This window comes from Nomascus leucogenys, chromosome 10 (genome assembly GCF_006542625.1).
Source record: "Nomascus leucogenys isolate Asia chromosome 10, Asia_NLE_v1, whole genome shotgun sequence".
NCBI lineage: Eukaryota > Metazoa > Chordata > Mammalia > Primates > Hylobatidae > Nomascus > Nomascus leucogenys.
This window is the reverse complement of record NC_044390.1, coordinates 64,214,218-64,228,907: the sequence shown is the minus strand read 5'-3', so window position 1 is coordinate 64,228,907 and position 14,690 is coordinate 64,214,218. Positions and strand designations below refer to the sequence as shown.

Sequence of the window (14,690 nt, the reverse complement as noted above, 5' to 3'; positions counted from 1 at the left end):
CCGGCCCCTCCCTGCACACAAACCCCTACTGTTCCTGGCGCCCTCAGACCAAGCTCTTCAGTCTGGCATCTGTGTGGCCTGGTTCCTGCTTTAGCCCTCAACACAGTCTTTGCCCAGAAGACACTTTTGCGGATTAACCTTGGTCTTTGCTAAGCCTGTTCCCTCAGCCCAGGGCACTCTCACCTTCCTTCTTGGCCTTGTGTACTGCCGCTCAGCCAGTCTGGTCTCTAGGAAGCTTCTCTTGAGTGCCACAATCTCACATCCAGACCTCCTCATTGTCCTCCAGAGCCTCTTTCCAGCCTCTTTGGCGCCCCCCCGTGCCTGCTGCAGCCTTCACTGGAGCGCATGTCACTCTAGGCTCCACGTGCCTTTCGGCCTCCCTTTCTGGGCTGGGGTCCCTTTGTGGGTAGGGACCCAGCACAACTTGTGTATATACCCTGTGCCCAGCCAGTGCCCAGGACATGGGAGGCCTGAGGACTGTGTTCCTTCTCCTGTTCACTGAGCCCCTGGATCTGAAGCCACAGCCACAGTGGCAGTGTGAGGCGTCCCCTTTGCTCCTCGTTATCCTCTGGGCCCAGAGGCCTCTTGCCATTACTTGCCTTTAGGGGATGGTGGGTGGGAGGAACAGAGTAAGCGATGTCTTTTCCTGTGTCCAAGTCTGTCTCCCACCACACTCGCCACATTCTCTTGCCAGGCTAGGAGCCCTTCTAGGGCAGGGCTTCAGTCTAACAAATTTTTTTGCCCTTTTCTATCTCAGGACTGAGTCCTTTTTCAGGATGTTTTTGGGAAAATGTCTAGAATGTCCTTTTTTCCCTGACAAACTTCTACTCATCCAACAAGACCCAACTCTAACATCCCTTCCTCCAGGAAGCCTACCCTGACTTCTCCAGGCAGGATCTCTTTCTCTTTTGGGCCCTAATATCTGTCTGTACTGCCCTGTCTGAGACCTGCATCTGACTAGCTGTGTCTAGAGCAGACTTGCCCACCAAACTGGGCACTCCTGAGGGAAGTATGCAGGTCCGACTTCTATCTGGTGCCCCAACATCATCACACAAAGGCCTGACTCACAGAAGTTCCCAGGAAATGTTTGTTGAATGAACGAATTCATAAAGGAACAGTATTTTGCGTGCTGTTTCACTCCCCATCTAACTTTTCTCTCCTGGATGGTGCTTTTGCTTTATTCTTACCATCCTCCTGCAGGCTCCGGGAGCAGACCCCCAACCCCCAAAAGCAGCCCTCAGAAGACCAGGAAGAGCCCTCAGGTGACTAGGGGCAGCCCTCAGAAGACCAGCTGCAGCCCTCAGAAGACCAGGCAGAGCCCTCAGAAGACCAGGCAGAGCCCTCAGACACTGAAGCGGAGCCGAGTGACCACCTCACTTGAAGCTTTGCCCACAGGGACAGTGCTGACAGACAAGAGTGGGCAACAGTGGAAGCTGAAGTCTCTCCAGACCAGGGACAACCAGGGCATTCTCTATGAAGGTACACTCTGTCCATGGGCGGCCAGGGACTGGGTCATCTCAGCACCAGGACAGTGGGAGGGGACCCCTTTCTGATAATGGGAATGGAAACCACATCCCTAGCTGCAGACCTGTCGCTAGGCAACTTTCTCTTAGACCTAGGACTCTACGCCTACCCACCTGCAGGGCCGGGCAATAGTGGGAATGAGTGCAGCAGGCTGGAGTAAGGCAGTTAGGAGTGGTGGGGACTGCAGCCAGCTGGAAGGCATGTGCCCTGTGTGAAGTGTGCCCCTCCTCACCCCACCTGCTATTGTCATGTGGGAGTGCAGGCCCAGGGGCTGCACGTTAAGGCTGATTGTTCTGGCCAGTGTGCAAAGAGAGGATGGATCCCTACCTAAAATTTGGTTCAAACATGGAGACTGATGATGTCACACGCACACCAAGAGGATGTGAGAGGTTTATTGCTTACATAATGGGGGGCTCTGCAGAGAGCAACTAGGCCTCCCACACAGATCTGAGATGCCTTGAGAGTGAGGAAAGGAGACCAGGTGTTTCATCATGGTTGGGGGTGGGGCTGGGCTCAGTTTCTGCACACGGGCCAACACCACCCATGGTGTGAGTCTCGTGGATGCAGACTCCAAAGGAGGGAGCACCCAGGCTTGCTCATCCACTCACCCAGGTGTGGGATGGAAGGGGAGGAGGGAGGCACAAGGCTGAAAAGCTCAGACTCTGTTACAATGAGGAAAATAATTATGGCAGTAATATTAGTATTAACTGTAATAAATATTGAGTGCTTCTGCAAGGCCAGTCCTGTTCTAAGCACTTTACATGGGTTTTTCTTTTCCTTTCTTTTCTTTTTGGAGCTTTTTAATTGAGATAAAACTCACATAAAAGTTATTCTTTTATTGGCCAGGCGCGGTGGCTCACGCCTATAATCCCAGCATTTTGGGAGGCGGAGACAGGCGGATCACGAGGTCAGGAGGAGGAGACCATCCTGGCTAACGCGGTGAAACCCCATCTCTACTAAAAATACAAAAAATTAGCTGGGCGTGGTGGCGGGCACCTGTAGTCCCAGGTACTCAGGAGGCTGAGGCAGGAGAATGGCGTGAATGAGGGAGGCGGAGCTTGCAGTGAGCCGAGGTTGCGCCACTGCACTCCATCCTGGGTGACAGAGCGAGACTCCGTCTCAAAAAAAAAAAAAAGTTATTCAGTGAGACTCCATCTCAAAAAAAAGTTATTCTTTTATTATTATTATTATTTATTTTTTATTTTTTTGAGAGGGAGTCTTGCTCTGTCACCCAGGCTGGAGTGCAGTGGCACGACCTTGGCTTATTACAACCTCCACCTCCTAGGTTCAAGTGATTCTCCTGCCTCAGCCTCTCAGGTAGCTGAGATTACAAGCACGTGCCACCACACCCGGCTAAATTTTTTTTATTTTTTTTATTTTTTTTTTTGTATTTTTAGTAGAGACAGGGTGTTACCATGTTGGCCAGGCTGGTCTTGAACTGCTGACCTCAAGTGATCCACCTACCTCAGCCTCCCAAAGTGCTGGGATTACAGGCGTGAGCCACCACGAAAATTCATTCTTTTAAAGGGTGCAACTGAGCGGCCTTCAGGATATTCACAGTGTTGTGCAACCATCATCACTATCTAATTCCAGGACGTTTCTGTCACCCCAAAAAGAAACCCAGTAGTTTTGAGCCATCACTCCCATTCTTCCCCCAATCCACTGGCAGCCACTAACCACCTTTCTCCCTCCGTGGATTTGCCACTTCTGGGTGTTCACAGAAGCGGAGTCCTGCGCTGTGTGGCCTCTTGTGTCTGGCATCCCTCACTCAGCAGCGTGTGCTCAAGGTGCATCTGTGCCGTGGTGCATCACTGCCGCACTCCTTTTACGGCTGCGTGATATTCCGCGGTATGGGAACACCCCGTATGGCTTAGCCACTTAGCAGCTGATGGGCGTTTGGGTTGTTTTCCGCTTTGGGCTGTTATGAGTAACGCTGCCATGAATATTTGCTTACAAGTTATTTGATGGACAGAGGATTGCTAAATTCTCACCACAGCCTTAGGGTGTCAGTACTATCCCTATCCCCATTTTATACATGAGGAACATGGATCCCAGAGGTGTGAATTATTAGGCTCTGGGCTCCAGAATCTTCCAGGTTTTCCAGGAAGAGCTTGAAACCTAGGTTTCAATAGGAAATCTTTGAATTGGAAGTGCCCGCTGGCCAGACAAGCATGTGGGCAATCTTGAGCCTTCCATTGGCCATCCCTGCCTTGTAGTCGGGGCAGGCGGGCAGGACAGCTGGTGTTTCAGACAGCCCCGAATCTGAGTCCTGACTTGGCTCTGACACGCTGAAGGAGCCCCAGCAAACAGCCCAGGCACTCTGTGCCTTGATGTCCTCCACTGGAAAAGTGAGATGACGCCTTGCCCCCTGTCTCCTGGGGCTGTTGGCTCAAGTGATGATAGGAGAGGGAGGCCAAGCGCTTGGAAAACTGTACAAGGTCCTTCCCAGGCAGAGGTAGGCAGTGTTAATAATAGAGGAACAGATAGGCAGGGCCAGGAAAGGTGAGGGAGAGGGGAAAAAGTGTGACCAAGACCAAGCAGGGGCAAGGGAAAGAGGGCCGTGGCTGACACCCAGGGAGCACTCACCTGTGCCGGCACTTTTATTTTTAAGAGATGGAGTCTTGCTCCATCACCCAGGCTGGAGTGCGGTTGTGCAATCACGGCTCACTGCAGCCTCAACCTCCCAGGCTCAAGTGATTCTCCCCTCTCAGCCTCCTGAGTAGCTTGGACTACAGGCATGTGCCACCACGCCAGGCTAATTTTTAAATTTTTTTAAATAGAGACAGTTGCGCTGTGTTGCCTAGGCTGGTCCCAAACTCCTGGGCTCAAGCGATCCTCCCGCCTCAGCCTCCTAAAGTGCTGGGATTACAGGCAGGATCCCATGCCAGATACTTTGGGAACTCTCTGTGTCTTACCCACGTAATGCTGCCAGCCACACCATGAGATAGGCACCCATATTACCCCATCCTGCAGCTGGGGTACAGAGAGGGGAAGCTACTTGCCCAAGGGCACACAGCCTGGAAGTAGTGGAGCTGGGATTTGAACGCAGGCACTCTGGCTTCTCCCAAGAAAGGGAGAGAAAGGAGGAGAGGGCAGGGAGAAAGAGTGAGAAGGAATCATGATGAGAAGGAATGAGGGGCCGAGGAGCACAGAGGGAGGAGAAAGGGAGAGGGATGAAAACCAACAGTGAGTAAGAGATTGAGGTGAGAGAGCAGGGTGGGGAGAGGACAGGAGGGCAGGGAAGGAAGAGGGAGAAGGAAAGGAAAACACACAGGGCCAGGAGCTCCTGAGAGAAGAAACCACGCTTGCCCTCCCCAGAAACCCACAGTGGAAGCACAGGAAGGAGCTACTCTGGGCCAGTGTGGTTTTGGTTTTGCCTTTTATGACTCAGGTTGTTTGATAAAAATAGCAAACCCCAGCGCCCAGCCTGCCTGAGCTATCCATTCCTTCAGCAGTCCCTTTATTTATTTTTTAAAGTAGAGACGATCTCACTGTGTTGGCCAGGCTGGTCTCAAACTCTTGGCCTCAAGCCATCCTCCTGCCTCGGCCTCCCAAAGTGCTGGGATTGTAGGCGTGAGCACTGCGCCCAGCTGCTCAGTGGATCCTTAAGCAGCACCTACTATGTGTCTGGCTGCGGTGCCAGCACAGACACAGTGCAGGGGGAGTGGGGCTGGTGAAGGCCCTGCTGATGCGGAGCTTGCATTTGGGGACACACCACCATCGGGTGGCGTCGCCCCAGAGCAAATCGCCCTTTTCTTCTGCCAGTTTGCACCAGTTGAGAAGAGATGGTGGAGTTGTATGTCCCGTAGTTTAAAGCAATAACAGTAAAACAACAAGAGCAAGCTTAATCGTTACGGTTATTCGAGCAGTGGACATTTTTATCCCACTCTCTGCTCTATGCTCTAAGCACTTTATTAACTCTTGTCTCTCTGTCCAGTACTGAACTATAATGTCATATATCCCGGGCCTTCCTGAGCTATATGGGAGAGCCACCATCCGTCATCAGTCACATGAATCCCTGTGGCTGCTCACTGTGGTGCGCTTGGGAGAGCTGCCTGTAGCTCAGGGTCAGGCCCATGCTGCCCTCTGCAGCCTCTGCCTTCATGGATGGAAGGTGGGACTTGTGTTAGTTTCCTGTGGCCACTGTAACAAGTTACCACAGTGAGTGGTTTAACACAGCACATGCTTATTCTACAGCTCTGGAGGCCAGAAGTCCAAAATCACTGGGTACAAAGTTTAGGTGTTGGCTTTGCTGGTTCCTTCTTGGAGGCTGGAAGGGAGAAGTCAGTCAGGGTCCCCAGCAAGGCCTGGGGAGGTGGAAGGCACGGGGCACCCTGGAGCTCAGCAGTGGGCTGGGCTGCCTCTGCTGGCCGCTTGTCGTTTGACCTTTCAAATGACAGCATGACCCTGTGCCTCAGTTTCCTCATCTGCAGAGGGGAGATGGTAATGCTACTGCCCTCACAGGGCTGCAGTCAGGAGAGTGAAATGAGTAGAGTGATGCCGGGAGGACAGCCAGCACTGTGTACATGCTTCCTGGTGTTAGGGTCAGGATGGGTCTCAGAACAATGCTCCATGGCCGGGCGCGGTGGCTCACGCTTGTAATCCCAGCACTTTGGGAGGCCGAGGCGGGCGGATCACGAGGTCAGGAGATCGAGACCATGGTGAAACCCAGTCTCTACTAAAAATACAAAAAATTAGCCGGGCGTGGTGGCGGGCGCCTGTAGTCCCAGCTACTCGGAGAGGCTGAGGCAGGAGAATGGCGTGAACCCGGGAGGCGGAGCTTGCAGTGAGCCGAGATTGCGCCACTGCACTCCAGCCTGGGCGACAGAGCGAGACTCCGTCTCCAAAAAAAAAAAAAAAAAAGAACAGTGCTCCTGCTCCAAGTTCAGGACCGGCTGACCTTTGACAAGGGGAGGCGCTCACTTGCCTGCCTGCCACGCCCTGGTCTTCATCTGGCACATGTAGAGATTTTCCATGTGTCAGGTTTCTGGCAAGCAGAAACCTGGATCTGCCACCCTAGATCACAGAGTCTAGAGCCCTGGGCTTGTGGCCTGTCTCTCCTGGGGCCCTTGGCCAAGCCCCTTTTCCCTTCTGGCCTCCCTTGGCTCCCTCTACAATGAAAACTGCCCAGCTAGCTTTCCAGGCTGTTGGCTGCAGGGCCAGTTAGAAAAGTGAAAGAGAAAAGCTTTTTATAATCTGCAAAGCAGATTATAAAATTGTATCAAATTGCCAGCTTTTCCTGCCTGCCTCTGAGTACCGGGCATGTACACATTGTCATTGACTTCGTGGTGCCTCTGAGAGACAGGCACTGTTACTATGCCTGGGTTCCAGAGAGGGGCAGATGCTTGGTCATGATGTCACAGCCCGCTCCAGCATGATTCCCCCAGTGCTCTCCCCACAGCTGGAAAGGATCTTTCTTTCCCCGAGATGCGGCTCCTGCATATGTCTCCCTCTCTTCCCCTGGGCTCAGAGCACCCTTGGCCTTGAATGTGTAGAGCTGGCTCCCAACCCTGCTCCAGCTGCAGCTTCTTGAGGGCAAAGACGGCTTCTGGGTAACTTTGTCACCCCCTATCCCTCAGCTCAGTGTCTTAGTACCAGCCTCGATGATGAAGGGAGGGTGGGAACGATGAGAGCAGAAGAAGGAGGGACACCAGCGTGAGTCAGGGTGTGCAGGCAACAAGAGCTCAACTCATGGGCTTTGGGATTAGCTAGACCCAGGTTGAGCCAGCTCTGCCACTCCCCGGCTGCGGAGCCCTGGTGTTATGGGGATATTTTAAGGCTGCCACCTGCGGAGCAATCCTGATGTACCAGGCTCCGTGCTGGGCTCTGGGCTGAGTGGGTTCACTGAGCAGTGTGCGTGAAGGGGGATGCAGACTCCTGCTGCACACATCACTGGTGCTGCTCTTACTCCTGCTAGGCTGTTGAGTCCTTGCAGCCAGTCTCGGGGTAGGCCTTATTGCTGCCATCTTATAGACATGCAAATGGAGGCCCAAAGTCACACAGCGTGCGGAGGGAGGAGCTGGGATTTGAACCCTGGTCATCCTGGCATTTCTTGGCCTCTCTCCTCATCTGTCAGATGGGACGATGCATGTGAAGCCCACACTTAGCACAGGGCCAGAGACGTGGTGAGGTCTGTAAATGAACAGTAAGGGCTCCTGGAGCAGGCTCTGTCTGGGGACAAGCATGCAGGGTGCTTATGGGGAGCTGCCCCAGGGATGAGAACCCAGGGAGGGGGTAAGGAGCGGGAGGTGGGGCTGTGATGCAGCCCAGTGATGGCCTCAGCCAACCCTGCAGGGCTCTGGAGCAAAAGTGGTCCTTCAGCGTGGGTCTGTGTTGGGCCAGGAGAGGCTGGGCCTTTATGTCCACCTCAGTCAGTCATTGGACCTGGGTCACCCTGGGATGTGGCCTTGGATGAAGTCACTCTGCCTAGGACGCACCTAATTCCCCAGCCACAGGCTGTGACAGTACATGGGAACTGTCCACCAGGAAGCTCCTCAGAGGCTCAGTGCCCGGGGCTGTTATTGGGGAGCAGTCATGTGGCCCCCTCTGTCTGACATGTGTCCGCATCCCAGGTTCCCCAGAGGAAAGCAGGTGTTGCACAGAAACCACAGTGATTGCACAAGCAGTTTAGGCTCAGTGAGCCCCACTCACTTAGGGGATTCTGGGAGCCCTCCGGGAATCCAGGGTCCCAGACCTTGCCAGGAGAGCCATCTCAGGCCTGCTGCATTAGCCCTTCCTGCATGGCTGGATAGTGACAGAGAGAAAGAGGGAGAAGAAGCTTATTTAAAACTAGGAAGCAGCAGGTCTTGAGAGCCAAGAGTGTGCTTGACCTTGTCGGAACCAGGGCACCAGAGCCGCTTCTCATTGCTGGGAAGTTTGGGGATGATGACCCTGACCTTCCCTGTGGTTATAACCTCGCTCCCTTGTTTATTCCCCGACAGCTGCACCTACCTCCACCCTCGCCTGTGACTCAGGACCCCAGAAGCAAAAGTTCTCGCTCAAACTGGTAAGTGACCCTGCAGGTGGGGGACAGCTCGGAGAGGAGGGACTTTCACAAACACATCCTTGACTTCTGAGCCCCTCTGTCAGCTGGGAGAGCTCGGCCGGGGGCCAGGGTCCCCACCTGCAAGGAGTAGTAAGACCATGGGCGGGGCAGGCGCCCAGTTCTCTATCATCCCAGGGTGTTGGAAACCCACAGTTGGATCCACCCAAGTCTGGCTCTGATGCTTCCCTGCTGTGTGACCTGGGCAAGCCCATCCCCCTCAGAGCTCAGTTTCCTCATCTGTGAAATGGAGCCACTAATACCCACAGGGTGTGGCCCATCTGCCCCCTACCACTGGCCTCGCAGCGTACTCATATCGAGCACCTACTGTGTATCACCGTGCTGGGTGTGGGGTCAAACAGAGAACCCAGCAGATGGGGTCCCCGTGCTGAGGATTCAGTGAAATCACACATCGGGTGCCGAGCATGAGTTTCAGCAGACAGGACATGTGCACTCGAGGTCAGGGCTAAAAGGAAACAAACAGAGAAAGGGAGAGTGGCCACGAGGGTGAGTCACGCCTTCCACACGGAGGAGGTGCCTAACAAAAGGGCATCGTCGTGGTTCGTAGCCCCGCCATCATCCCTGGGTGCGGGGATTGTGGGTGACTCTTATTTTCTTTTTACGAGAATTGTCTCACACCCCAGAAAACCAGGGACAGCTGGGTCGGTTGCCCTCCCTCCACACTAGATGGAGGCCATGAGAGTGGGTCAGAGCGTAGGCTGTGGAGCCAGGCTCACTAGTGGTGGATAGCAGCTGCTTTGAGAGCCTAGCATTGCCTGAGCCAGGCTGTGTTTCACAAGCACTGCTTCATTGAATCCTCCCAGTGGGGCAGCTACTGTGTCCCATTGAATGCTCCTCTGCGTGGTTCAGGTGTGTCTGGCACAGTATGCACCCCATCAACCTGAGCTGTTCCTGTTATTACTACTGTAATTATGCTCACCATCCTAGAAATACAGCCTTGCTCTCTGTTCGTGCATCTGACCTCATCAACATTTCCTGAGGCTCAAAACTCAGTGATGATGAGTTGGCCCCAGGCCCAGCCCTGGAGAAGCTCCCAGTCTGGCAGGGGCCATGCCATGTCGCAGTCCCATCAGGAAGAGTGACAGGCTGGGAGGGGAGCAAAGGGCACCGGGCCAACCAGAAGACATTCACCCTCCCCATCCACTGGGAAGGCAGCTCTGTTATGAAGCATTCGAAAGGTCAGGGCTGAATGCCCGGTGGTGTTCATCCATTTATTCATTCGTTCCCCAAGCCTTTCCTGCAGCCTCCTGTGAACTGAGGGCTGGGGACATCTGCAGAGATGGGTCAGACCCAATTCCTGCCCTGAAGGAGCTACCCCCTTGGGGGAGTGGGACGGGCATGAATACCCCACATGAGATTGCTCAGGGCCTACATGGCTGTGCCCACATTGCTCGCGTCAGTCACTATGGGCTTCGCCAGCATCGTGGGGAGGACTCCAGGACGCAAAAAGGGAAAAGGAAGGACAAGAAGAAGAGAAGCTGGGGCAAGGATCCAGGCTCACTAATGACCAGTAGCAGCACCTGCTTATTGAGAACCTATTATGTGACAGTCCCTGGGCTGAGTGTCACAAGCATTATGTCATTTAAGTCTTTTGGGTTTTTGTTTGTTTTGAGACAGGGTCGGTCTCTGTCGCCCAGGCTGGAGTGCAGCGGTGCAATCAAGACACACTGCAGCCTCGGCCTCCTAGGTTCAAGTGATCCTTCCACTTCAGCCTCCCAAGTAGCTGGGACCACAGGCATGCACCACCACGTCCAGCTATTTTTTTTTTTTTTCTGGTAGAGATGGGGTCTTCCTATGTTGCCCAGGTTGGTCTGGAACTCCTGGGCTCAAGCGATCCTCCCACCTTCACCTCCCAAAGTGCTGGGATTATAGGCATGAGCCACTGCACCCAGCCTTTTGGTTTTCTTTGGGGTTTTGTGTGTGCATTTGTGTATGTGTTTACTATGTCATTGAATTCTTTCAACAAGCCTATGAGATGGCTTCCAAGTTCGTATTTAACAGATGAGGAAATGGAGACTCAGTTACTTGCTCAGGTGCACCCAGCATGCAGGTTGCTTTGTTCACAGCTATATCCCCAGTGCCCAGAATAATACTCAGCATATAATGGAGGCTTTGTAGGAAGAATGAATGAATGAATGAATGAATGAATGGCAGAGCTGGGGTTTAAACCTAGATCTGTTAGACTCTATACTCTTAAAAACTCAGCTGCACGAGTTGTGTTTAATTAAAATATTTGGTGCTTTTTTTTTTTTTTTTTTTTTGCAACAAAATCGTGCTCTGTCACCCAGGCTGTAGGTGCAGTCTTGGCTCACTGCAACCTCCGCCTCCCAGGTTCAAGCAATTGTCCTGCCTCAGCCTCCCGAGTAGCTGGGATTACAGGCACGCACCACCACGCCTGGCTAATTTTTGTATTTTTAGTAGAGGCAGGGTTTCACCATGTTGGCGAGGCTAGTCTAGAACTCCTAACCTCAAGTGATCCACCTGCCTCGGCCTCCCAAAGTGCTGGGATTACAGGCATGAGCCACCACACCTGGCCATTTAGTGTTATTTTAACAAATACCCAATATTAATAGTGGCTTAAGCAAGATGATATTTTATTGCTTTTTCATTTTAAAGTCAGGGGCAGTTTTCCAGAGCTGATATGATGGTTTTATAAACAGGGGGCCCTGTTTCCTTCTCTCCTTTTGCACCAACATTTTCAACACATAACCTGCATCTCTTGGGCTGTAGTGGCTGCTTCAGCTTCCACCATCACATCTGCATTGCAGCCAGCTGGAACAGAAGAGGAAAGGTAGAGCCTGTCCCAGCCCTTTGAGGTCATTACCTGGAAGTTGCCCACATTTCTTCTGCTCACATCGTCGTTGGCCAGAACTTGGTCATGTGGTCATTCCTCACTGCAAAGAATACTGGGAAACATAGTTTTTAAGCTGAAGGCCACATTCTAGGGAACACTGTGGCTCTTATCATAAAAGAAAGGAAAGGAACCTGGATACTGGGAGGTAGCTCGCAGTCTCTGATGTGTGTTTGTGTGCAGTACCTGAGGAATTTGGCTCTGATGTGGGGACTTGATGAGGAACCTGGTCATCGAGGGAGTAATAAATTGCCAGTGGGGACTGGGGGCCCTTATCTGAGACTTCAGTGTGACAGCCTTCTGCCCCTCCTGTCCCCTACCAGGATGCCAAGGATGGGCGCTTGTTCAATGAGCAGAACTTCTTCCAGCGGGCTGCCAAGCCTCTGCAAGGTACCTGACAGGGAACTGGGCAAGGAGGGGAGAGTGAGGGGGGCGCCAACTTGGTCACAGCACCTGACTTCTACCTGCAGGCATGAGAAGGGTGGGTTTAGATTAAAGGCCCAGGTTTGCTGCCATCTGTGCCCATAACCTGACTCCTGTCACCCCTCAGGCCTCAGTGTGTGTTGTGGCTGGCTCACACCAGCTCTTGGAAGCCAAGTATTAAATTTTCAGGTTGGGCGTGGGTTGACGCCTATACTCCCAGCACTTTGGGAGGCTGAGGCAGGCAGATCACTTGAGGCCAGGAGTTTGAGACCAGCCTGGGCAATGTGGCAAAACCTTATCTCTACTGAAAATACAAAAATTAGCCGGGTGTAATGGCATGCGCCTGTGATCCCAGCTACTCAAGAGGCTGAGCTGGAAGGATTGCTTGAGTCCGGGAGGCAGAGGTTGCAGTGAGCTGTGATTGTGCCACCGCACTCCAGCCTGGGCAACAGAGCCAGACCCTGTCTCCAAAAAAAAAAAAGAAAAATTTTCAGGAAGATGGCAAGCTGGTTGTTAACACACAGCCAGTATTAGCGATTAAATTATATAGACCAGGCGTGGTGGCTCATGCCTGTAATCCTAGCACTTTGGGAGGCCAAGGTGGGTGGATCACCTGAGGTCAGGAGTTCGAGAACAGCCTGGCCAACGTGGTGAAACCCCGTCTCTACTAAAAATACAAAAATTAGCCAGGCATGGTGGCGTGTGCCTGTAATCTTAGCTACGCGGGAGGCTGAGGCAGGAGAATCACTCGAACCTGGGAGGTGGAGGTTGCAGTGAGCTGAGATCATGCCACTGTGCTCCAGTCTGGGTAATAGAGTGAGACTCAGTCTCAAAAAATATATAAAATAAGTAAGTTATATAATTTTACAAATAAATTATATTCAAAACAAAGGTAATGAACCTTCAGAAATTCATCACTTCCTAATTATTTCCTACATGTCCTGTGATCTCTGCCAGTGAGGTTGTGTGCACTGTTGTCTCTGTGTGGTGAGAATGCTGCATGATGGCCTCCCCTGTACATCTCTCCCACCCCACCTCCAGTCATATCATGTTGGTAGCTTGGAGTTGGCCATAGCAGGAGTATTTATTTACACTGCAGAAATTAGCAAATGCAGTCGGGCGCAGTGGCTCATGCCTGTAATTCCCACACTTTTGGAGGCGGAGGTGGGTGGATCACCTGAGGTCAGGAGTTCGAGACCAGCCTGGCCAACATGGCAAAACCCATCTCTACTGAAAATACAAAAAAAAAAAAAAAAAAAAGGCCGGCCGTGGTGGCTAACACCTGTAATCCCAGCACTTTGGGAGGCCAAGGCAGGCGGATCATGAGGCCAGGAGATCGAGACCATCCTGGCCAACATGATGAAACTCCATCTCTACTAAAAATACAAAAATTAGTTGGGTGTGGTGGCATGTGCCTGTGATCCCAGCTACTCGGGAGGCTGAGGCAGGAGAATCGCTTGAACCCGTTAGGTGGAGGTTGCAGTGAGCCGAGATCACACTACTGCACTGCAGCCTTGGTGACCGACCAAGACTCCGTCTCAAAAAAAATAAAAAATAAAAATAAATTAGCTGGGCCTGGTGGCAGACGCCTGCAATCCCAGCTACTCAGGAGGCTGGGGCAGGAGAATCGCTTAAAACCAGGAGGCAGAAGTTGGCAGTGAGCCAAGATCGTGCCATTGTACTCCAGCCAGGGCAACAGAGCAAAACTTCGTCTCAAAGAAAAAAGAAATTAGCAAATGCTGCCCATCAGGACTGCCTTCCCTGGACAGCCAGCTGTTAACCTAGCATCAGCTCGCCATTGGTTCTGGTCCACCGCACTGAGATCTGGAAGACAGGCAGAGGCACATTCTGGTGATGTCATGGCTAGGTTAGACACGTGTTGATCTTAGCTCTATGTGTGAATTCGGAAGTAACCCTGTCATTATCCCATCTCTGCACTCCACACTTGTATATGCTTCCCCCAGAGCCACCATGGTCACCCCATCACCTGCAGATCTGGATCACAGACATTCATGGGCCACCTATGCCTGCCCCACCACCAGCCCCTTCCTACCATCACCCACCCACAATGTTGTCACCTCCAACGAGGAGACTTAGAGGCGGTCTGGGCACTCTGTGCTTCTGCTCTGAGAACTAGCTGTTACTGCCATGGGCTTGGGACTGGGTGGGTTCTAACCTCAAGCCCCTGCTTTCTGCAGTCAACAAATGGAAGAAGCTGTACTCAACCCCGCTACTGGCCATCCCTACCTGCATGGGTTTCGGTGTTCACCAGGACAAATACAGGTGAGCTGCTCTGCTCACTGCTTGCCTCACCAGCCTCTTTCCTCCTCTTCCTGTCATGGTTCCAGGCATGGCTGGGACCCCGAAGCTGTGGACCAGGTCTTTGCTTCCTGCCTTCTCATAGTTTTGACCTAGTTTGCTGCCCAGCCAGTCAGAACCTTTCATCTCACCTGGGACCAGGACCTTGCAGCCCACACAACAGTCCATCCTTGGCGGCTGGTACTCCTCTCTCCCCTGTTCGTCCCCCACCTCCTGGGGTGCTTGTGTCTTCCAGGTTCTTGGTGTTACCCAGCCTGGGGAGGAGCCTTCAGTCGGCCCTGGATGTCAGCCCAAGGCATGTGCTGTCAGAGAGGTCTGTGCTGCAGGTGGCCTGCCGGCTGGTGCGTACCCACAAGTTGCTCAGCTGCTACATCGGGGAGGGCACATCACATCCTAGTTTAGCAGGCTCTTTAGTCATTGACACATCCGGCCCCCACCTCCCTCCGCTGCACACTGGGGGTTGGCTCACTGACTGCCATGGCAGGCAGTTAGAGCCGGGATGATGGGTGG

At 52.8% G+C, this 14,690-nt stretch overlaps 1 protein-coding gene across 9 annotated transcripts in view; it reads left to right on the top strand.

The window, feature by feature from the left end:
• Positions 1–14,690, top strand: part of VRK3 (VRK serine/threonine kinase 3) — a 48,554-nt gene that overhangs the window by 16,022 nt on the left and 17,842 nt on the right. For all 9 annotated transcript variants that reach the window (XM_030821109.1, XM_030821108.1, XM_030821107.1 and 6 more), the window contains 5 exons: positions 1,201–1,479; positions 8,466–8,530; positions 11,762–11,828; positions 14,060–14,144; positions 14,416–14,521. In XM_030821109.1, coding sequence (XP_030676969.1) covers positions 1,201–1,479; positions 8,466–8,530; positions 11,762–11,828; positions 14,060–14,144; positions 14,416–14,521 — 602 coding nt within the window. The remainder of the gene's footprint in view (positions 1–1,200; positions 1,480–8,465; positions 8,531–11,761; positions 11,829–14,059; positions 14,145–14,415; positions 14,522–14,690) is intronic.